Raw genomic sequence first — 22,264 nt, 5'->3', positions numbered from 1 at the left:
TCCAAAAACTTTTCTGTGTTATACAGCCTCTTCATCTTTTCATACTACACAAATACAAGGCTTGTCAAAGTATGTTCTTCTTAAGCAGGACTGGATGTCAAACTCGATTCTTGGAAAGCCAGTTTTGAAGGGAGAGTGTTACCTTTCTATTGTATTTATTTCATTTATTAATGCTGTTGACTCAAGATATAGTAGCCACAGGATCTTCTGAAGCCTAGAGATTTAATCACCCAGTTAACTATACCATTCAACCAATTAAGTAGCTCAGAGCTGGGTTGGCACAAAATCAAGCAGAAACTGATGCCTCCCCAGGAGCTGCGTAAGATATCCCTGCTCTAAAAGCCCTAAAGATATCTCTGATTATTGTAGGACATAGCTCCTCAAATGCCCTACATCAGTGGTTCCCAAACCTGGGCCTGGGGGACCCCTTACCCTGCTGGGTTTTGTTCCAACCGAGCCCTCAATTACTTAATTGAACCAAGCAACTTTTCAGAAGGGGTGTATAATTGCATTTCGTAAATGCATAAACAGAAATATATTGCAAGCCTGGAGCGCCATCTAGTCCTTACACAGGGCGAGAACTCACATGACCTGTTGTCCAGTCAAAACAAACGAGAGGTCTTACCTCCAGTACACACACCCTTAAAACAATCAAGTTAATACTATATGTTTCTGTGATAGGTAACTTCTTAATTTGAAATTAATTTACACATTTGTAAGGTCAATGAAGCAAATGCTACAGTGACTTGTGTGTGCATAAAAACAAAGACGTCACCGGCTCTGATAATATTATTGCAATAGCCTGGCGAAAGTTTAGACAATGCTTTAGCAATAAGACGATTTTTTATCGACCTTTATAACATGATAATGGACAAAGCTTAGCTAACGGAAAAACAGGCAGTTTTCTAAACGTTTTCAAACCCACCCGAAACTTAAAGGTACTGCCAATAAACATGCGATGGATCGGATAACACCACCAAACAATATGGTGGTATCTGCTACAGGATACATAGAATATCTAATCATAATATTTTCCAGCACACGTGTCTCAATAAACTGTGCACTCTCCGAAATTATTATAGAATCAAGGCTCGACAAATAGTTTTATTAAAGAAGTTTCAGCCGCGGTGTGTTCTGGGAAATGGAGTTCTCGTGTGTTCTATAACTTGGTGGTACTACAACCCCCAGCAGCCACCGCGGCAATCGCACCCGCAAATAAACTGTCAAATCCCGCACAAACCTACCAAACAAGGCAAATCATGAGGGAAAGTGAGAGCCGGGCTCAGACGCCGGGGCTGCGGGATATCAATATTATATAGTAGAAGTTATTGCGCAGATTGGAACAGGTTTACCATTAAGGTGCGGGGAAGTACCGCGATGCAGACGCGCGCAGAAGTCTGTGCGCCCGCGTTTGTGTTTGAAAAGCGAAACAAACTCGTTTTAAGGGCATGAAGATTTCCTGGATTGCCCGTCGCACCGTGTAAACCGCCGTGTGAGCTGCTGCCAGGGGGGAGAAAAAACACCAGGGCGACCAAAATGGCAGGGAGGACACCACAACAAGACGAGCAGCGCAGCAGCAGCAACGCCGAAAAGTTCATGGATGAATACCTGCAGGCTCTGGGGCTGTGCCGAAAGAAGATCGCCAAAGACGGGTCCTGCTTGTTCCGAGCGGTGGCCGAGCAGGTAAGTCAGTGCTAATATTTCCTAGGTGTGTTTTTAAGCGTTTGGTGAGACGCGAGTGAAACCCACATTGAGAGCAGACCACGTGTGCGCATGCGATAGTGATCTGGTCGCAGTGCACGCAACTCTGCAGCTGCGTTGCTAAATATGATCCATTTTATGCGGAATGGACATAAGATAGCCCCCCCCAGCCCATTTTAATGTGTGCATTCATGCATGTTTCTGTTTCTGTTTCGTTTTAAGGTTTTACTGAGTCAGAGCCGACATCTGGAAGTGAGGCGTACCTGCGTCGATTATTTGGCAGAGAACAGACAGAAATATGAAGCGGTAAGTCCCCCCACCTGCCTTTCTGTGTTTGTTTCAATTGTCCCGCGGTTGTCTGTGTCAATATTTAGGTGTACAATGATTTGTTTGCATTGCAGTTCATTGAAGGGAGTTTTGAAGAGTATTTGCAAAGGCTGGAGAATCCACAGGTAAGACTATGCAGTGTGACTGATGGGTGGAAGTGTTCGTGGGTCTGCTTCTGATGTTCAAAATAAAGCAAACTCCTTTTTCTTCTCGTTTTGACTGCCATTTTGATAGGATGACTGTGAGTATTGGGGGGCTTGCATTTGGTTTCTGCTCTTTAATAATGCAGTTAAGTTGGTAAGATAAGTTGTGCACACACGGTAAACCAAGTTAATTCAACTGTCAGCTCAGGGAACTTTTCTGCACCTTGTTACTGGAGCTAACATGTCAAACATTTTATGTTTTATGTTGATCTATCATAATTATTATAACTTCATTTTTATTTTGTTTTTACATTTTAAAATGGTTGCATTCAGATAATCCTGATTTATGAAATAATACACTAATTTGGATTTGGACATTATTTAGTTGTATTTTGTTTTGTGATTGGTGATTAATGGGTAGAATAGTTTCAATGATCTGCTTCTGCTCTCCTTTTAGAACTGGGTTGGAGAGGTTGAAATAAGTGCTCTGGCTCTCATATACAAGTAAGTAGGTTTTTATACATCAAGACAGTGTTATGGTGATATAACCTATAGATTTCTGCTAACTACTAGTGGTTTAGAGCAGCAATGGCATGAATTGAGATGCGGGAGTCAGTGTTTCACAGCACAGAAGACCATTTGAAAACTGTAGTTCAGACTTAAAGACTGACCTACTTCCTACTGTCTACTCCTACTGACCTACTGCCCTTACTTTCAGCCTCACATATTCCTCTCGGAGGCTGGTATTATGTTTCTGGAATAGACGAACAAGTAGGACAATAATGCACAATATAGGCTGGCTGCATAAATACAAATTAGATTGCATGGCAAGTAAAAATTAAAATGGTAAACATAATAAAAGTTACACAAAAGAGATATTCCCCAAGGGAGTAATTCAAGTATTTTAGTTGCTGTTTCAGTCAGCAGTTTAGTGGCTGTTGGGGTATTTGATTCAATTTAACCTGTGAACACTTATTTTGAGTTACAGTTTAAGTTAATTATTTGTAGTTCATTTTAATATTTTAATGGAGTTTCCCGACTACTTTCTAAAGAACATTTAATCCGATGAGCCCTGTAAATACTATCGCAGCATGATAGCTTACCAAATTGTACTATATAAAACCATTAAAAGCTATGGTATGATGCCAGCGAAAAACTTCAAAGAGTAGTCTGTGAAAGGTAATTTCCACTTCTTAAATGTGGTTTAAGTGAAACTACACTTTATCAAATGTAGGCTATAATCTGAATACATGTGGTTAGTTTCATGGACTCTGAACAGCAGTATTCTTGAACGTTTAAATAAACCTTAATGCAGAATACTGGAAGTTATTGAATACTAACCTTTCATCTGTTTCTTTTCTATCCAGGCATGATTTTGTTATCTTTCAGGAACCTGGAAAACCACCAGTTAATATAACTGAAAACAATTTTCCTGACAAGGTACAGTAAAATATTGTATAGAATAGTGTTGATAGGATATAGCGGGCTTCTTTCCTCTAGATATCTCATGATCACTTCTACTGGCCTTTTGCAACTGTGGTTAAGAAACGCTAAGAAATAACTACCATTATGTCAATGGTTAGAAAGGTCAAAAAGACTGGAACAAGAAACAGCACGGTTGGGAACCACTGATATAACCTATAACCCCATACTGTTTTATATTAGTGGTGGGTGGAAATAGAATACAGAGGTATTCCTTATATAAAAAATGAAGTCGGAAGAAACTAATTATTGTTTTTATACCTTTTATGTATTTGTGTCTCTATTAGGTGCAGCTGTGCTTCTTAAATGGGAATCATTATGACAGTATCTACCCAAAAGAATTTGTGCAAGATGCAGCCCTTTGCCAGTGTAAGTGCCCTTTGAGGCTATAAAACAAAGGAACTAATTTAACAGTGGGCATTATTTTTTACTCGCTTATTATCTTGTCTACTGGATATTACTTCAAAAATGGCTGTCCTAAAACGGCAAGCTCTACAATGAAATGAAAGCAATAACTGTTCTGTTTGAACTTGTTACTTTCTTAGTCATATGGATTTTTTTCACTGAGATCTACTGCTTTTAAATTCATTAGGCACCGCAGCCAACAGTGCATCACGGTTTACCTTACAGCGAGTTCCTGTTCGAACTTTCATTTCAGCTTACACTGTGTCTCTGGCCTGGTTGCTCTGTTGGATCTTCATAGATTAGTACCTTGTACCTGTACAGGCCACTGGGACACATTTTGATGATGTAGCGTAAATAGTGCTTAACTAGTACTGATTCATCATATGTATGTAACACACATGCATGCACACAATTCCCTTTCACGTAAATGACCAATTCAGGACTAATAATATGTTGTATGGCATAATGTTTCGATTATGTTTGGTACAAAGTACACAACCCATTGATAAAGTGGATTGTCTGAGCTAATGTCTTCTTTTTTTTAGCCATTCTGTACGAGCTGCTTTACGAGAAGGTCTTTGGGGTGGATCACGAGACATTGGCCTCCAGTCTGCAGAGCTCTAATGGGACGGACGAGGATTTCACTGAGAGGGAGGACAGTGATGAGTCGGATTTAGATGGAGAGGAGGCCTACTGGTAAGAACAGGGGGGTGTAATAAACATGTGCTTGTGCAGAGGAGTAACCAAGGTATTGATGCCTCCGATCTGTTCCTGTTCACACACTTATATTGTTCCAGTACTGCTCGTCTCTTCCTTCTTTTGAATTGTAGTCTGTACAATTAGTACTCCTGGACTTCTGCCTTCCTTGTTATTTAGCATGTTTGTGTTAGCTTATAAAATAAACAGATTTTGTTTTGATTTTTCATTTTAAATCCTCTTGGTCTTTGGTACAGTCAGCTCCTCGCTGGAGTTGTTTCTTAAACCGATAAGCAGCTGTTTAAGACTCTTGCAGTGGAATGGATTGGCATTTCGCTTTGATTCGAGCTAACGCAGTTGTTCTCTGCCCTGGTCCTGGGGCCATGCTGTACTGCTGGGTTTTGTTCCAACTGAGTGCTCAATTATGTCATTGGCTTTACAAAACTTAGAATTCAGGTGTCTTCTATATAACTGGTTTCACAGAGCTAGATTAGGTTTAGTCTTGGATTACACACATCCTAAAATGACTGTCTAGTTTTAGACTAGTTGTAATCTGGGTCTGTGAAACCAGCCCTTAATGCTTCACTTGAAATCGGTTTAAAATCATAATAAAATTGAGTTCAGTTAAATAATTGAAAGCCTTAATGGGCAGGAGGGTGTGCCCTCAGGCCCAGGGCTGAGAACCCCTGCACTAGGGCTTTGCAAAGCAATGTTCTTCAAATCCAATCCTTGACTTTCATAGATCTCTTTAAATTATCAACCTACATTAGACATAGTGCAGGGGTAAATTTGGTTCAGTGGTGTGAATAATTAGTAAATTAGACTAATTAAGAGACGGAATGAAAATCCAGAAGTGCTCTGGCCCTTGAGAAATGTCTTCGAACATCTTTGTACAGTTTCAACCACCTCTCTTGGCTTATGTATTTACAGATCTATGGATCATGTGCTGTAGTTCCATTTGCACCTCATCCCTGTGAATGTGTTAACAGATTACTCTAATAACCGGTTAGAAAGTTGTTCTTGAAGTTTACTCTGAGTAGTGGTCCTGTTCGTGAAGTGATTTGTTATGCACACAATGCACTGAAATGTTCACTTTGTTTTAGTTTGAAGTTTAGTTTCAATTAGTTTAAACTAAAACAGAGATTAACTTTCTGGTTTAAACTAATAATGTGTTGGTTTGTATTACTATCCAGTAGTGTGGAGGATAATAAAATAATTCAGTGTAACTGTGGGTAAATACAGCTGAATACTGTATTTATAAACATTGTCCACAATTGCCATTCTAAGATGTGCACAAAATGTATTAACTCATGCATTTCAGGAACAACGGAATACATCTTTTTATATAAGTCAATGTCAAATTGTCCTACTTTGAAGCCAGTGGTGTGAGAAACTGCATCATTTTGTGGAGCAATTTACCTCAATCCCAAAGGGACACTGCTAAGAAAGTAAGGGGATTTCTGGTGGTTACCTGGGAGAGCTGTGTTGCCATGATAACAGGATAAAAAGACAGGTGTTTCTCATCATAAGCAACGATGGGGGATGAGTGCATGCAAGGGTAGTTAATAAATAGCAGCTGATAAGATCTGGTGCTTTCTCTCTAGTTTGATTTGAATTGGTTCCAGTCTGCAGTTTTATTTGTTTTGTTTTTTCTCAACATACATTTTTGTTCCTTTTTTAATTGTATATATGCAAACATTAAGGTAAGTAAATGCTTGGAGTTTAAATGCTTCAGAGTGAGTAATTTACTCTGGGTTTGCAGTTGTAACTTGGTTTCACGAGGGGTTGCCTGCTGAAGGCACATTGTATTGAAGTTTTAATGTGTGGCAAATGATTAATGATTGCACAGGTTCCATCCTGACTATTACACTGTTCTGGATTTCAAAGCCCCCCCAGTCTAGTGTGCTTTAATTATGTTTTCTAGATTTCATTGTCATGGTTTGCTAATAAAGTTGCATAGATGGTAAACTACACTTTATTTGCATAAGATCGATGCATCCCCAAGAAGCGTTTGATTGCATAGCTAAGTGAGGTGTGTTTAGACAAAGAACAAACTGAAGACAAATTCGGAATAATTCTGACTACTTGGTTCTATCATGTGTATTATTATTCTCTCTTCCCTTTATTGACAGGGCTGACGGAGAAGATGATATCACTGAGATGAACAAATTCAGGTCATTTCAAGGTGATAAAGTTCACAAGGTAATTGAAAACAGTCTCTTAAGTTGATTGTTAATGGCATAGTGTGCGACTCCAAACTTCTACTTGTCGGATTTCCAATTCCTTTAGGCCAGGGGTCTCCAAATGTTGGTCCTAGAGAGCGTCAACCAAGTAGGTTTTAAAAGTCATCAATTTATGAAGAATTGGAGACATGTTTGATCCATTAAGTAGGTATTTTGTAAGCCACAGTAATTTGGACTAGATCATTTGAACCTGAAACCTTTCAGAACAGTGGTTCTCTATTTGATTGCTTAATTAGCAATACATTACATCTGTTTTTATTAGTTAGACACTGATTCAGGGTGACCGTTTTACTGGATTGGGACTGTACTGGATCATATGGTTCAGGACTTTGTAATTAAATGATTAACTTGAGTGTTAATGTACAGTAAACTATCAAAGTGGAAGGTCTGTAAGATGCCTATAATACTGTTGGGTATACAAATAATAGATTATAATAGTTTAGGAATAGCACCTGTTCTGAAAGCCTGAATGTAACTTGTCAGTGGTATGTTACTTTGTAGTGCTGCAGGGATGGACACAAGCAGCTGAATACATTTCAGGTTTTATGAGCTGCAAATATTAATCACAGGACTTTTTTGGAGCTGTGCATGGTTCCAAAATAAATGGGTGTCCTTCCACAAATGTGTGTATTTAATTACATCAAATGTCTGAATGGAATGGAATCAATAACCTATAGATATGAGCTTCATGTAGATTTTGATCTAATCTGTCTTGTGTAAATAGTTGAGGGTTTCTGCCATGAAGAAGACCGACAAAAGCATATTTGATTGCCTTACATCTTTTGCTGTATCTATATTATGTGCTATTTTGTTCAATACCTAATTTTAGTTTGAGTTTTGTGTATTTGTTGCACTCTTCTGTTAGGTAGGTGACACCGTTAATGCAAAAATCTTAGAAAATGCACTTCCCTGGAAGACCTATGCAAGCTGCAGTTAAATATTAAGTTGGTATTCCTTTTGTGATTTATTTTGTTCTTTCTGTTCAAAAGCCACATCATTCTGGTTTCCACTTGCCCCAGAGAGTCCTGAAGTCACTCAACCCCTCCTTCTTCAGAAATGTTGAGTATGATGTCTGGCAGAGGTCTAAAAAAGGTACTGCTTCACTTTATGGGTTTTCTTCAATGAAAACCATCAAAGCTAGTGAAAAATAATCTGAATAATAATTGAACAATTAAAGTAAATATTAGGAGCAATTTAGCATGTATTTGTTGTTTTAAGGAATGTGGGTTCTTGGTTTGCTAATTTTACAACCAATGCATTTGATTTTTGACTTTATAAATGAAACTTCCTCTCATGAAAAGCCTGAAAGGATGAAAAATTAATAATTTGAGATTTAGAACCAAGTAACCTCTGTATTAAAATGCGTAATTACTTGTTTTTCTAGTATTGTTTTTTGTTTCTTTCCTCAGCCCAGCAAAATATGGATTACTGCATTGCTGCAGGAATGCAATTCCACATTGGAGACAAATGCAAGGTGGGGAATTACAAAAGATAGGAAATTGTCCATCTTAAATTATTTTATGTAGTCCTATAGTAATACTCAGTTTGAACTTGCTCACGTTTCAAATGATAACATTAACAATTTGATTTACATGTACGTTTACTTTCTTTGTATTTGTATAAGTATCATTATAACTATTGCGTATAGCAGGCTTTTTATGATTTAAAGGAGACCTAGTAAATTGGGATAATAATGTGTTTCCAAGCCTGTAATGTTTGTGACAACCTGCTACTAATGGTTAGGTAAGGATGCTCCATCATGTAAAGCACTTCTCCCACTAGCTTAAAATAAATCAATACATTCTTGATAACTATTTGAAGTGTATATATTTTAATCTTTATGTATTTTTGCTGAATTCATATTACATTTGTTCTGCATTTGGGACACCCTATTACCACCATATACTACAAACAATAAGTTGATGTACAATCTTATAACAGCGTTGAAATGTTTAATGCATACCTTGTCATGTTTGTAACCAGTAACTCAAGCAATGGTTAGAAGCTGTTCCTGCTAAAACACTTTTCTGTGAAATAATAGATAAAAGGCTACAGCTGTGCTTTTAAATGAACACTGAACTCGAGAGTATCAGTATAGGATTACATAGCGCCACATTTACAGTATTGCATATTTTGCTTTTTTCTATATAAAGTAGAAATGTATTGAACTACACGCGGCCCTATGCCAAAAATAAAGTGAAGAACGTGACGATGCATATTTGTATGGGGTTGAAATCTGGAGCTGCTTTCCTTGACTTGCTCAGGTAAGGGGAGAAAACGCAGTGGCGACCCTGTAGCTGCGGCTGCGCACCGAGCCTCGGTTTAGGGTGAGATGTGTAAGGGTCGCGGTCGTGTGGCGCAGATTTGCGCAGACGTGCGCGGCTGCACCAATGAGATCGGTGGAAGTGTGCAGATCTGCGCTGAACTGCAAATTCGCGTACAGAAACGCGACCTAGTTTCGTTCATTGTGTTGGTTGCTTGATGTCGAAACTCACAAACAACCAATAAAACCAAGTTTCGGTTTTTACTATCTGTTTTGTTTTTAATTGACCGGGCTAGGAATAAGTAGGACATTTATCAGGTGAGAGGCACGGCTTGTTTTTCGTGTTTTGGTTGTTAACATAATTACTCCAGTTGTTTTACACGTGTTGTTTTTTCTCCCCAGTGTGACTTTTAGACCACAATTAACTTAAACAGTTATTATTAACGATTTACGACTCATTGCGAAGTCGCCTGCTATATATAGTGCCGTTTCGTTTTAGGTGTTTAATAATCAGTGAATTGTACAAACATCATTTTATTGATTTGCGCATTTAAAAGGTTAATACAGCCACAATGTAAATAATATTTTCAGTACATCGTCAATATTGTTCTCATAATATTGACGACGTGAAAACTAAAAGCTTGCATAAACCACCGTGTAAAAGTTGCACTTTCACATTTTAAACTTGTTCATTTATTTAACGGTTTTAATGATCTTCCCCATTTCCAAATAATTGCAGCTGTGTGTTGATGTGAGAGGCTCCAGTCAAATGCACCGTATCATTGAACTCCACTGTGTAACCTATACATCTGAGTAATCCAACTATTTAAGGGGAAATACTGCATTTCAGAATATATTCAGTGGTTCCAACATGCTTATATTGGTTTATTTATAGTTTGCATGAATCTTTGTCCAAGTGGGTTTAATATGACACCCATGCTTGTTTCAGGTGTCCCTGGATCACAGTGGTAAATTCTATAACGCATATATTCAAGAGGTTTTGCCCAACAATGGCCCTGTGGTGGTGTTCGTGGAAGAACTTGCAGAAAAGTGAGTGTCATTAATCAACAAGCAATGTTGTTGGCTACATTTTTTTTTTTTTTTTTACTTTCTTTGACAAGTGATTTTGTATACATGTTTGTGGGAGTGTTATGCAATAGTGTATTTAGTAGAAACCTTCTCTAAATGCAGAAGCTCTGTATTTGTGTATAGATCAATTTATTATCTGGATGACCTAAGTAGAGTAGTCGGATGTCTTTTAACCCCTCCTCACCACACACACACTTTTCAAAGGCGCTCCATTTCACTGAGGAACATCAGGCCTTCCTCAGAGGAGCCCCTGCCCTGGAGCACCGTGGCAGAGAAGGGAAAGAGGGCCAGCACGGTCAACGGACACGGGACGGGTAAGGGACTCTTTCTGGAATATGCCTTCCATATAATTATAAAATGGGAGCATTGAAGATGAAAATAAGTGTTCTGCTATAGAGCTATATTAACTCTCCAAACATCACAATTTCAGGTCCTTTCACAGACCCATTACCTCAAAGTCTAGCAAAAGGTTGAAGACATGCATAGAAGATAATGGGAGGTATTAGATATGCTTATTTGAGCATTAACACTGTAGTATATGGATTTATTTCATATACTTCCTCTCTGAGAATAAGGGCCAACCTCCGACCTGACAATTACACTGTGTAACCACATATACTCGAAATCAAGGGAAGATCTGTGAACAATGACGTGTGTAAGGAAACGACAAAGTACAAAAATCTGAGTGACTCAATTGTGCAAATTATTTTAAAGCAATGTAATTAAACCAGTGTATGCTAACAAGTTTTCTTTTTTTAATAAGCATAATAAATGGAAAATCAAAGAGAACACCCTTTAGATATGCTAATACAAGCACATAACACTATAGTACATGGGTCATTACAGTTTTCATCAACTTTATCTGCAACAGACCGAGACAGTCGAGGAACAAGGAAGTTGACAAAAGCAACTGCAAAATCTCCACTGGCACCTTCCACCTATATTCAACCAGCTGGTCAAAGCAGAGCTCAGCAGCAGCTGCCACCCTGGCCCCTAGTCCAGTCCCAGCAATCCCCTCCAGAAGACAGAGCAGGAGGCAAAGCCTTCTCCACCAGGTCAGCTCCTCTCCACTGCTATGCATTTCCCTTTTGAAGCCCACCATCAAACTGTGAATTGAGTGTTCTGTAGATGTTAGTGATCTGGGGTTTATGCCTCTGTGGTTGATATGGGCCACTTTCAATAAAATGAGCTGCAAACTCAAGGTTTAGTGAGGTGCTACTGTAAAAAAAATCCCAAGTTTGTGGTTCTGCTTTGACGTGCCATTTGCTTGTTGCGGTCTAGATCCCCCGAATCTGTGCCTTTATGGAGAAGCAGATATACTTATACCAGACCTGCGTCAGGCTTCGGCTTGAAGAGACCAAAACAGTATACTTTTAAGGGTAGATTTAGGTATATAAAACTTCTCAATGCACTGGTGTTGGGTACATGCACTGGGCTGGAGGTAAATCTTCATACTCCTGGGAAGAGGGTGCACCTAGGCGTTTGGAATATGTTTGTCAGTTTTACATTGTTAAATCCTCGTGGTAGTTTTGCTTACACTGAGTTTGTGCTGATCTGAAGAACTTGGACAAAAGTGTCTCATTCCTGAGAACTGAATTGGCAAATCAAAACAAGGCTGAAACCGTCTTCGGGATTGGCTTTTGCAGATTAAATTTTAAATGCAAAGGTGCTATTTCTACAAATTCTAAATGAGCAATACAGACTCACAGTGGGGGGAGTGGTGATGCATCCTTTTAGGGCTTGTGATGTACAAGATGGGAAAAGTTTACCAAAAAATAAACTATTGGGACAGCTGATCTGAAATCTAGAGCACACCGCACTCCTCCCCTAATCTGTCCAGTGATCTGACTGACAGTTACTGCTGCTTTTGCAGGAAGTGTGATCTGGGACTTCCCTGTCCTAAAGGCCTGACAGATGAGCGCATGGCTAAAGAGGCAGAACAGGAGTCTCAGGCTCAGTTTGACATTTTGCAAAAGGACGAGGAAAACTTCCCAGCCCTCAGCGTAAGTCTGTTCAAGATGGATGCATACAACAATTGCATGTTAAGTGGGTGGTGGAAATAGGGGTTCTATTTTTAAATATCCCTGGCAGATCATGTGGTATAAGCACTGGCTCCTGATGATTTAATCCCTTCGCTGATGTGTTTTGGTTTCTTTCAAATTTGCAGCTTGAGACTTAAGTACCAATAGTATGGAAAGTAAGAGTCACTTGATTTACTGGTTCCAAAAATACAAAGAGGCACAGGAAACCTTTGTCCCAGTCTGGGCTGTTGATTGTTTGGTTAAAAAAAGAAGACCAGGCTTTTGGAAGGCCTTAATTGTTTCTTTGGTTCCAAAAACAATAACTGAACAAAGCAAAGATTACATGAAAGCAGGAATTCAGTACAGCCATTTACATTTTGTAACGAGCAGAGCCAGAAGGTTTGCCTGGCTGCCACTCAGACCAGTGCGGGCCAGAAGAATGTGAACCCTCAAACCAGTGACAGAAAGGGCTCCAGACGACGGATGGAGGCACAGGAGCAGCCCAGGGAGAGCGGTGAGCCTCTGTCACATTTTACACCAGTGCAGCCAGACTCGAGCAACAACACTGCAACTTGGAGGCATTGTGGTTATATTGCACTGTATTTCATTCACAACAAAACAACTGTTATTCTCCATGGTACCTTACAGCCTTTACACAATGCACATTTTTAGTTTGTGTATTTTCTCTGTAATTCCCCTGTAACACCATCTTTATACTGTGTAAAAATGTTTCTTAAAGATCTATTCGGGTCTTTGTGAAATATGATTTAAAACCATTGAGCTAGACTTCATCTTTTTGTTATTGTGGGAAAAAAAATACACTAGCGGTTTACACAGATTAATCCATGTCACCTGTTTGGCTTGTAGCAATATTTTAAAATAGTTTAACACTGACCTTTATTTTTTCCTGCATACAGAATCAAAAACGCCATCTCATGCATGTGTCAGGAAAGTTGAGAAGAATAAACCTTTGGTAAGTTTCTGAACTCTGAATATATATTTTTCTGCCTGTGTATTTCAAGGGGTTTAACGTCTGTGTTTTGTTTTGACTATTTTCAGGCTAAAAACACTGGGGAATCGTGCCAGAAGAAGATGCTTTCACCTCCTCCCCCTGAGCAGAAGCCAAGTGTACAAAACCCAGTCTCTCCCCAGCAGGTAGCTTTTCTATGACTCTCACAGTGTTGGATGGCTGATTTACCTTTTCTAATGCATATGGAAATGTAACCTGCCTTCCAGTATATTATTGTTTACTGTCTGGACTTTTCCAGGGTCTAGTCCAGCCCTTGTACTCCCCAGGACTACCTAGCTCAGACCCCACACCTACCCCATCTCCTCCTGCTTCTGCTGGCCCTCAGACTGCCACCCCACCCAGTAGCCTCACCCCACCGGCCCTGCCAGCTGATCCACCACCATACGAGACTGCCACCAGCTGCCCTGCAGGTACACAGGCACTGCTTTGCTGACAAAATCAGGCTTTACATTCCAGTTTGGGAAATATAGTGGATCTGGATTGTTAGATCTTTTTCCCGGTCGAAAATTGGAAGGGATGAGTCATTTTTGGATAAGAGATTATATAATTTTGATAATGGTTTCTTGGAGAGGGTTAATTTGTCAATTTTTTTTTTTCCATAAAAGGGGGGTGGGGGTGGTTGTAGATTGTTATTGATTTATATACATTTTTGATTTGATAGCATTTTTTAATTGGAGATATTGTTCTTTCCTGATACCAAACTTCTGTTCCAAATCATTGAATGCAAGGAGGTTATTTTCAAATATATGTGTGATACCTTTCCTTTTCCAAATGCTGAAGACTATTGGCGTTTTTATTAATCAGGGTATTAGGATTAGACAATATTGGGATGAATTTGCAGGGTGTCATTGTAGAATGAGTGATTTTGTTAATTTTCCACCAAGCTGTCAGGGGTTGTGGAGATTAGTGTTTTTAAAGCAGTTATGATGTTTACCAGTTGGTCTTATGAAAGGTAAGTCGTTAATTGAAATTTCTTTGCGTACAAACTGTTCAAATTTCTATCCACAGATTGATTGTTTATTTGAGTATAGCCATTTTGTAATATATTGTAGTTGGTTAGCCAGGTCAAATTTAGTAATTATTGAATCTACATTTTGGAACCAATTGGTTGTAGATTGTACTGGGACCATAGTGAAGAGTTAATTTTGGGTAGAATCATCATTTTAACTGTTGTAATTCTGCCAATAATAGAGAATAGAGTGGTAAGTTCAACCATCGGTTCGGATAATCTTCTAGTGGATCTGTTTTGATGTCCCATAGGTGTGATGCCTCCGATGGGTATTTCATCAGTGCCTCCCCCACCTGCCATGGCAGAGCTCATCTCACCGGCTCGGGTGAATGTCTCCCCCATGCCCCCACCTCCCGTCCATCTGCCTCCTGTCAGCCAGCCATCGATGCCCTTTCCCCAGATGCAGTTCCCCTACCAGGACCCTCTGTATCCTGGGTTCCCTTTGAATGAGAAGGACGAGATCGTTGCAGCACCATCATACTCCTATTGTAGAAATGGGGACGATCTTCCCAGAGGTGAGGTGACCACATGTATATCTAGAATGCATAGAAATGTATATTAATAAAAGGACATGACTGAAGGTTTGGGCAGCATGTATACATAGGTAGAATCATGCCTCCTCTCATTCCTCCATCCCTCCTGAAGCACCATGAAAGTCTGAAAGCCGAGTTGGTGATAAGTGGGGGGAAGATAATGAGATTCTAAGAGTAGATAATGTTTTTAAGATCCAGCTTTTTATGTAGATCAGTTGTTAAGAGTGAACTTCTTATTTGTCCTGGATATGTTTCCCAGGATGTATAATACCTTGTGAATAATGACCTGGTTCCTTGGTCAAAAAGATACAAATCTATTTAATGTAGTGTAGATAAGTGTAACATTACCGATATACACTCACCTAAAGGATTATTAGGAACACCTGTTCAATTTCTCATTAATGCAATTATCTAACCAACCAATCACATGGCAGTTGCTTCAATGCATTTAGGGGTGTGGTCCTGGTCAAGACAATCTCCTGAACTCCAAACTCAATGTCTGAATGGGAAAGAAAGGTGATTTAAGCAATTTTGAGCGTGGCATGGTTGTTGGTGCCAGACGGGCCGGTCTGAGTATTTCACAATCTGCTCAGTTACTGGGATTTTCACGCACAACCATTTCTAGGGTTTACAAAGAATGGTGTGAAAAGGGAAAAACATCCAGTATGCGGCAGTCCTGTGGGCGAAAATGCCTTGTTGATGCTAGAGGTCAGAGGAGAATGGGCCGACTGATTCAAGCTGATAGAAGAGCAACTTTGACTGAAATAACCACTCGTTACAACCGAGGTATGCAGCAAAGCATTTGTGAAGCCACAACACGTACAACCTTGAGGCGGATGGGCTACAACAGCAGAAGACCCCACCGGGTACCACTCATCTCCACTACAAATAGGAAAAAGAGGTTACAATTTGCACAAGCTCACCAAAATTGGACAGTTGAAGACTGGAAAAATGTTGCCTGGTCTGATGAGTCTCGATTTCTGTCAGAATTTGGCATAAACAGAATGAGAACATGGATCCATCATGCCTTGTTACCACTGTGCAGGCTGGTGGTGGTGGTGTAATGGTGTGGGGGATGTTTTCTTGGCACACTTTAGGCCCCTTAGTGCCAATTGGGCATAGTTTTAAATGCCACGGCCTACCTGAGCATTGTTTCTGACCATGTCCATCCCTTTATGACCACCATGTACCCATCCTCTGATGGCTACTTCCAGCAGGATAATGCACCATGTCACAAAGGTCCAATCATTTCAAATTGGTTTCTTGAACATGACAATGAGTTCACTGTACTAAACTGGCCCCCACAGTCACCAGATCTCAACCCAATAGAGCATCTTTGGGATGTGGTGGAACGGGAGCTTCGTGCCCTGGATGTGCATCCCACAAATCTCCATCAACTGCAAGATGCTATCCTATCAATATGGGCCAACATTTCTAAAGAATGCTTTCAGCACCTTGTTGAATCAATGCCACGTAGAATTAAGGCAGTTCTGAAGGCGAAAGGGGGTCAAACACAGTATTAGTATGGTGTTCCTAATAATCCTTTAGGTGAGTGTAGAATATACAGGTTTAAAATGTTATAAGAAAAACATAATTGAGCTATAACTTAAGGTTTTCCGAACATTGGGATGGACAGTTGGCAAGTAGGACTTGCGTGCTATCCTTTTTAATTTTTTTAAATTCCTTTTCATCCCTAATTTGAAAAATCATTTTGTTTTAACAGATAAATGCATCCTGCGATTCTTTTTTAATCTGGGTTTAAAGGTAGGTTTTTATTTTACTTTGTGAAAAGTTCAGCTTGAAGATCAATAAGAATGTAACGCTTCAATGTTACTTGTGCTGTATTTTGGTTTATTTTTTGCATTTGTACTTTCATTCAAGTTGCATACATGGCTTCAGTTTCAACTCCTTTCCCCTCTTTGATGGTTAACGATTCACTGGCTTAGTTCCCTGATATTTGGAAAACTAACTGCGTCTGTTATATAATAAAAGGTTGTATTCTGCTGCTTTTTCACTTCTGTTGACTTTTTTTTTTAACAGGCGTATACCTGTCCCATGTGGCCACCCCATTCCTACATCCTCCCCCTGCACCAGGCTTATCTGAATGTCTGTGCAATGCAGCCCAAGGTGCCGGATCCTGCCTCTTACACCCCGCCATGGTTCCCAGAGACTCCTGCTGCCGCCCATCGTGTGAACTCTGCCCCCCCAGCCAACACCATGCCGATGCAGGAGAACCCTGGCTATAACCTCCCTGGTCCAGCTGGTGTGAGAGCTCTGGGTCAGTTTGAACTACCACATGGCACCATACAACCATGCACAAGACCTTCCTCTACAGAGACCGTTCACAGACCTGACTGCATGCCAGGTCCTAAATATGTCCAACAGCCTAGTATGCCACTCCCAGTTGTACACCTAGGGAGGCTGCCATGGCCAGGGCAAGGGCACAGTCAGTACATGGGGGGCTACACGGCTCCCACTCCACTCTTTTCCCCTATCCCTTTGAGATGCCAAGTCCCGCAGTTTCCTAGTGGAAACTCTGCCATAGCTGAACCCCCGCAGATCAACCCTGCCAATTCCCAGGAGGGTAAAACCGGGAGTCTGGGCTTCAGTGAAAGGGTTTCCAGTGTGCCCACCACAGCGGCTAACATGGAACCGTATACCGATCCAAATATGATTATGACCCTGAAATCCTCTGCCGCAGAGGTTGATATCACAGAAAAGGCTGCCGAGGATGAGACATTCGGAGATGGTACTGTAGGGGCTGGAGCTGGGGCTGAGATGGCAACACCTCCACAGCTTCTGGCTGAAGAGGTATCTGCCGCAGGGTTGAAACAGAGTGCACAAAGGCCACTTTGCAAGGAAGGCAACAGTTTAAGTTTAGATAATCGCCATGAGGCAAGTGCGATCAGGGTTAGCAATGTCCATGAGGCAGTGGGTATCGACAGGGAACTCGAGAATCCCAGAGAGACTGAGGAGGCGAGTCAATGGTCTGAGCAGGGCACTGAGAAGTCCTCTGGCGTCGCACATCTGCCCGGAGAGGATGTGGGGGAATACGAGATCAGCGATACCATGCCGAGGAGGGGCAGGTCCTACTATGGCCGCTCCTACAGGGGGAAGAGAGGCTTTGACGACGGGCAGGGCTTTCGGGAGACTAGATCAAGGGGTCAGGGAAGGGGGTCTCGCAGGTGGAGAGAGTCAGATGATGGGCGAGAATACAACTACAGGGAGGGGAAGTATGGAGAGAGGAAGTATAGAGAGAAGTGGGATCACCAGACTAGTGTACATGGAGAGAAGAGTAGCCATTTTAGAGGTGCACCTAGCAGGAGCAGAGGAGGGAGAAGGCACAATCAGCAGGCTAGCGATCGAGAGGCTGGTTACACTAGGGGGCACCCAGAGCAGTGGTCCCCAGACACCAATCCGTAGTGCCGTAGCGTACTTCCGTAGCATAACCCAATCTGTGATCTCAAATTCAAATGAAAAACGTTCACCAAACTATTTAGAAATTCCAAATGCTTCAGTTGTTCTGTATTTGGAATTACTTTTTCATTTCCTTTCTACGGGTGCATGTTTTAAATGCCATAAAAATGTTAAATGTGTAGTTCGTGTTGGGGATGGTCTGCGATACTTTAATACTGCAAATTGCTGGGCAGCTGTGTTAACAAGTTTTGGTAACTGCTGACCCAGGGGAAGATGCCACGAGTACAGCAAGGGTTGAGCATCTTCCTTTTGTTGTTGGTATTATTGTTGTGCTGTAGAATGATCATTTGGCAGGTTCCTTGGGCTATTTCAAAATAAATGAGCAAGTTTATTTAATTTCTTATGATGTGGAAATACCTAACTAAAAGATATGAACCTTAGTGTTGTGGCTTGGACATGCCCCTTTTTCTTCTGATGGCTGCTTGAATCCAGGAATAAACCAACTGAGCTCCTATTAACCTAATTTAGTTAATCATTTCCTTAACAGATCAAGTTTTACACTTTCCCTAGGTTTAAATGAAAGAACTGCAGGGTTGGCCACCATTGTATTAAAGGTGATTACTGTACAGGAATACTTTAGACACCCAGCACTCTTGTGGATTTTGAGAAATCTAGGTTTTCTCCGGCACAGTCTTTAGAATGGTACCAAAAGGTCATTCTTGATTGACAATCCTCATTGAGGGCCTTGCGGAAAAGGCGTAGTTTCTCTCTTCTGGTGTGTATTTCTTGTGTGATTCTCTTATCTACCAAATTACTTTGGCTCAGTTTGAATTACTGGAATGAAGATTAGGCACTTAGGGACAAAACGGTGATCTTTGCAGTGATCTTCATGTTGCTACAATAATCAAATTGAAGTCAAGACTGCAGAGCTTCATATGTAGGGTATTCTGAAAACTAATACAGCACAGAAGAAACGGGTCATAATGTTTACACTTCGTTTTAGTGGCACTGTCAAAAACCAAACAAAAACTTTAGGATGAGGTTCTGATGAACTGTAGCTATATTACAGCACTGAATGTTTTTACTCTTTCCTTGGCAACCTAGGAGTACCATTTTCTCGATTTAAATTGTTTTTCTATTTTATTTCAATTTCTCACAGCACAGTATCAATTGCAAATATCACACTATTATCGGATAACATTGAATATAAGGAATTACATTTTCTGGAAGTGAACCTTTGTTTTTCTTTGAATTTGACCAAATTAACCCTTGTCTGAAAACTGCTACACGCTACCCTTAATTGGGGAGAGTACATTTGTTGGAAAATAGGAAAGAAATAAGCACTGAGTGAGCATTTGTAATTCTGTTGAATTTGTTAGGTTGAATTCTATGCCTTCAGATACACTTTGCCTTGAATCTCTTAATGTATTTTGTGCATTGGACTGTTACTCCTATTACTTCACTTTATTGGATGAGGTGAAATGTCCTGCTGTGAGTGTGGGAAATCTGTTGAAACCACCAGGTATCTCCATTCTTAACTTCTCAACTTAAGTTCTAAAGTGCAATTTTTTTATTTGGTTTTTAACTAACTTCATGGCAACTTTTTTCTAGTATAGTTATGTTTCATAATCGTTGCATGTTTGAATAGGTTTGACTGTGTACATTTATTTTTTAATGATTTTCTAAATTGGTTTTTATGCTTTTAAAGTTTCATAGGTTTAAATATTTGACACCCAGGTTATTTAAACCATTGTTCTACTTTGGGTGTTGTAAAGGAAAAAAATACAATGCATGCATATAGATTATACTTGTAAGCACTACCTCTGACCTTATTCAAGAAAATGCTTTAAGAAGCACAAGTGCCTTCATTGTCCTAAAAGTATTGAATGTGCTACTGCTAAATGTTATTTCTAAGTTGTGCTCAATTGCTTTAATTTGAAATAATAGTTCTGAATGTTTTCAAAACCATTGCATTGGGATTTTTTTTTTTTTGTCGTCTTGATTTGTATACTCACTGAATGCAAATTTTTAAAGCTATAATCTGTTTGCTTAATTTTAGGGTGGGTTTTATGTTGCACCAGGTTGAATTTTTTTATTTCTGTAATATCAGTGTTACATATAGATTTATGTTCAATTACATGGGTTTATATGTATTACAAAATTCATGTTGCATGTACCAGATTGTAATTCCCAGGTAACCAGCTAAAATGTATATGAATGCATAAAAACTACACTAAGGAATAGATGCACATATTTTGGCTGCAATTAAAATTGTATACCTGGATCAGTTGAGGGTCTCCAGATCAGATCCACGTCCATGAAATCTAACCATAATTCATTACAGCTTAGAAATCAGTGATTTTTAGATACCATGTTTTGTTTTAATGTTGACAAAGCTCTGTATTTCTCCTGCCTCAATTGCCTCCCTCCTGTAGATAGTTTAATGGATGTGGAATTGTACAGAGGAGCTGAACATGCGTGTGCAGGAGTCTCTCTAGGCAGAGCTAGACTAGACTAACCAGCTGCTTTTCACGTTGCTTGTAGGTCCTTGCTTCTGGGGAGAACCTCCCTTCCCTGCACGTGTCTCTGCCCCCTGCATGCAGGCTCCTCTGCAGAACCTTGATTCCTTTAGCACTTCTCCTGGTCCCAGTTGTCAACACACCATACTTTGGCATTATGTTTTACCAAACCCTAACCGGATGTATCAGACCTGGTGTCCATCTGCTCTTCAGACAGGGCACTACTGTATGCAAGGCACTGCCTAGTTGCTATCCAAAGAAACCAAAAGTATCCCTTTGAGCAAGAATCAATTTGACACTTGATAGTGAACAAAAAACGAACTGTACTGGTACTCCACAGAAGCAGTTTGAATGTTTTTGTTGGTGATGGTATCTTGATTTGGTGCACTTTGGTTTCTGTGTTTTTGGTGTGCTTTTTGTATTTAAGGAAATACCTCTTAATTACTTAGAAGCAGGTATAAAATAATATAAAATACTCAAGGACACCTAAATGTAATGGGTGAAAGCATTTTGTGCAATAAATAAAATGTGTAAATACAGTAGTGTAGAATGTTTTGTTTCCTTTTTGAAGAATGACCATTTTTGTTTAGTATAAATAATGCTTTTGTTTGCTTTATCATTTTGTCTGTGAAACTACTGTTCATGAGAGATTGTAACGTTTATTATGTTGGTAGCTTGATTTCAATAAAGTTTTTTTTTTTTTTGTTCATGTATATTCTACTTCACTTGGAGTTTTGGGGTATTAAAATGGTGTTGATACCACACTCAGACTACAAGGTTTGCAGAACAGGTCTCGTTTTACAATTTGACAGTGAGCTATATTGGCTAGACCTCTACTGCAGTAGATTTATGTGAATATTCTTAAATGGTCAATCTAGTGGCGGTCATCAAAATGATGCTGCATATTTTCCCCGAACATGTGAATACCCATCTTTGAGGTGGATGGTGTTTTTGGGCAACGCAGTGGTGATAATTAAAGGGTAATGCACATACGTTTTACTGAATATAAGATAAGAAACTGGAAACTGCTATTGTTCCATAAATGATAAAGGGCATTTACTTGAATATTTAATGTTTGCAACTAGTGCCCAGGAAGGCACTATACTGCAACACTCCCAAGTTCAGAAATCAATGTTAAGTGTTCCCTTAATTTTTTTGAGCAGTATAGTTCCCACAAGTTATAGTCTGTGTGACTAGTCATTTTGTTAATTTGTGTGGTCCTTAACCAGCGTTTTCTCAGAAGGAATACAAGACACTGAATTTGGTTATTAATTGGCACATTTAAATACCTTCAGTGATACTGTGCACATAATACATGTATTGGGTTGGCAATTGCTCTAAATCTTGCATGGAAATTGTACAAATACATGGATATGCATCAAGCAG

General features: G+C 39.8%; 1 protein-coding gene across 2 annotated transcripts; it reads left to right on the top strand.

The window, feature by feature from the left end:
• The first annotated feature begins 1,187 nt into the window (after window positions 1-1,187).
• otud4 (OTU deubiquitinase 4) lies at window positions 1,188-21,583 on the top strand. Of its 2 annotated transcripts, XM_066718426.1 has the most exons (22): window positions 1,190-1,683; window positions 1,924-2,007; window positions 2,103-2,153; window positions 2,629-2,675; window positions 3,539-3,611; window positions 3,941-4,022; window positions 4,604-4,754; window positions 6,887-6,956; window positions 7,987-8,089; window positions 8,407-8,471; window positions 10,210-10,310; window positions 10,554-10,663; window positions 11,221-11,404; window positions 12,223-12,352; window positions 12,761-12,884; window positions 13,288-13,343; window positions 13,430-13,525; window positions 13,639-13,810; window positions 14,661-14,924; window positions 16,666-16,706; window positions 16,983-17,220; window positions 20,904-21,583. In XM_066718426.1, exons 1-22 carry the CDS (start codon window positions 1,537-1,539, stop codon window positions 21,122-21,124), a joined length of 2,610 nt encoding a protein of 869 aa, XP_066574523.1. In that variant the 5' UTR covers window positions 1,190-1,536; the 3' UTR covers window positions 21,125-21,583. The 2 variants fall into 2 exon arrangements, with proteins under 2 accessions (XP_066574522.1, XP_066574523.1); XM_066718425.1 differs by having other exon boundaries at window positions 1,188-1,683; window positions 16,983-21,043.
• The last annotated feature ends 681 nt before the right edge of the window (window positions 21,584-22,264 follow it).

This window comes from Amia ocellicauda, chromosome 12 (genome assembly GCF_036373705.1).
Source record: "Amia ocellicauda isolate fAmiCal2 chromosome 12, fAmiCal2.hap1, whole genome shotgun sequence".
NCBI classification, from domain to species: domain Eukaryota; kingdom Metazoa; phylum Chordata; class Actinopteri; order Amiiformes; family Amiidae; genus Amia; species Amia ocellicauda.
This window is presented reverse-complemented; position numbering and strand designations above follow the sequence as displayed.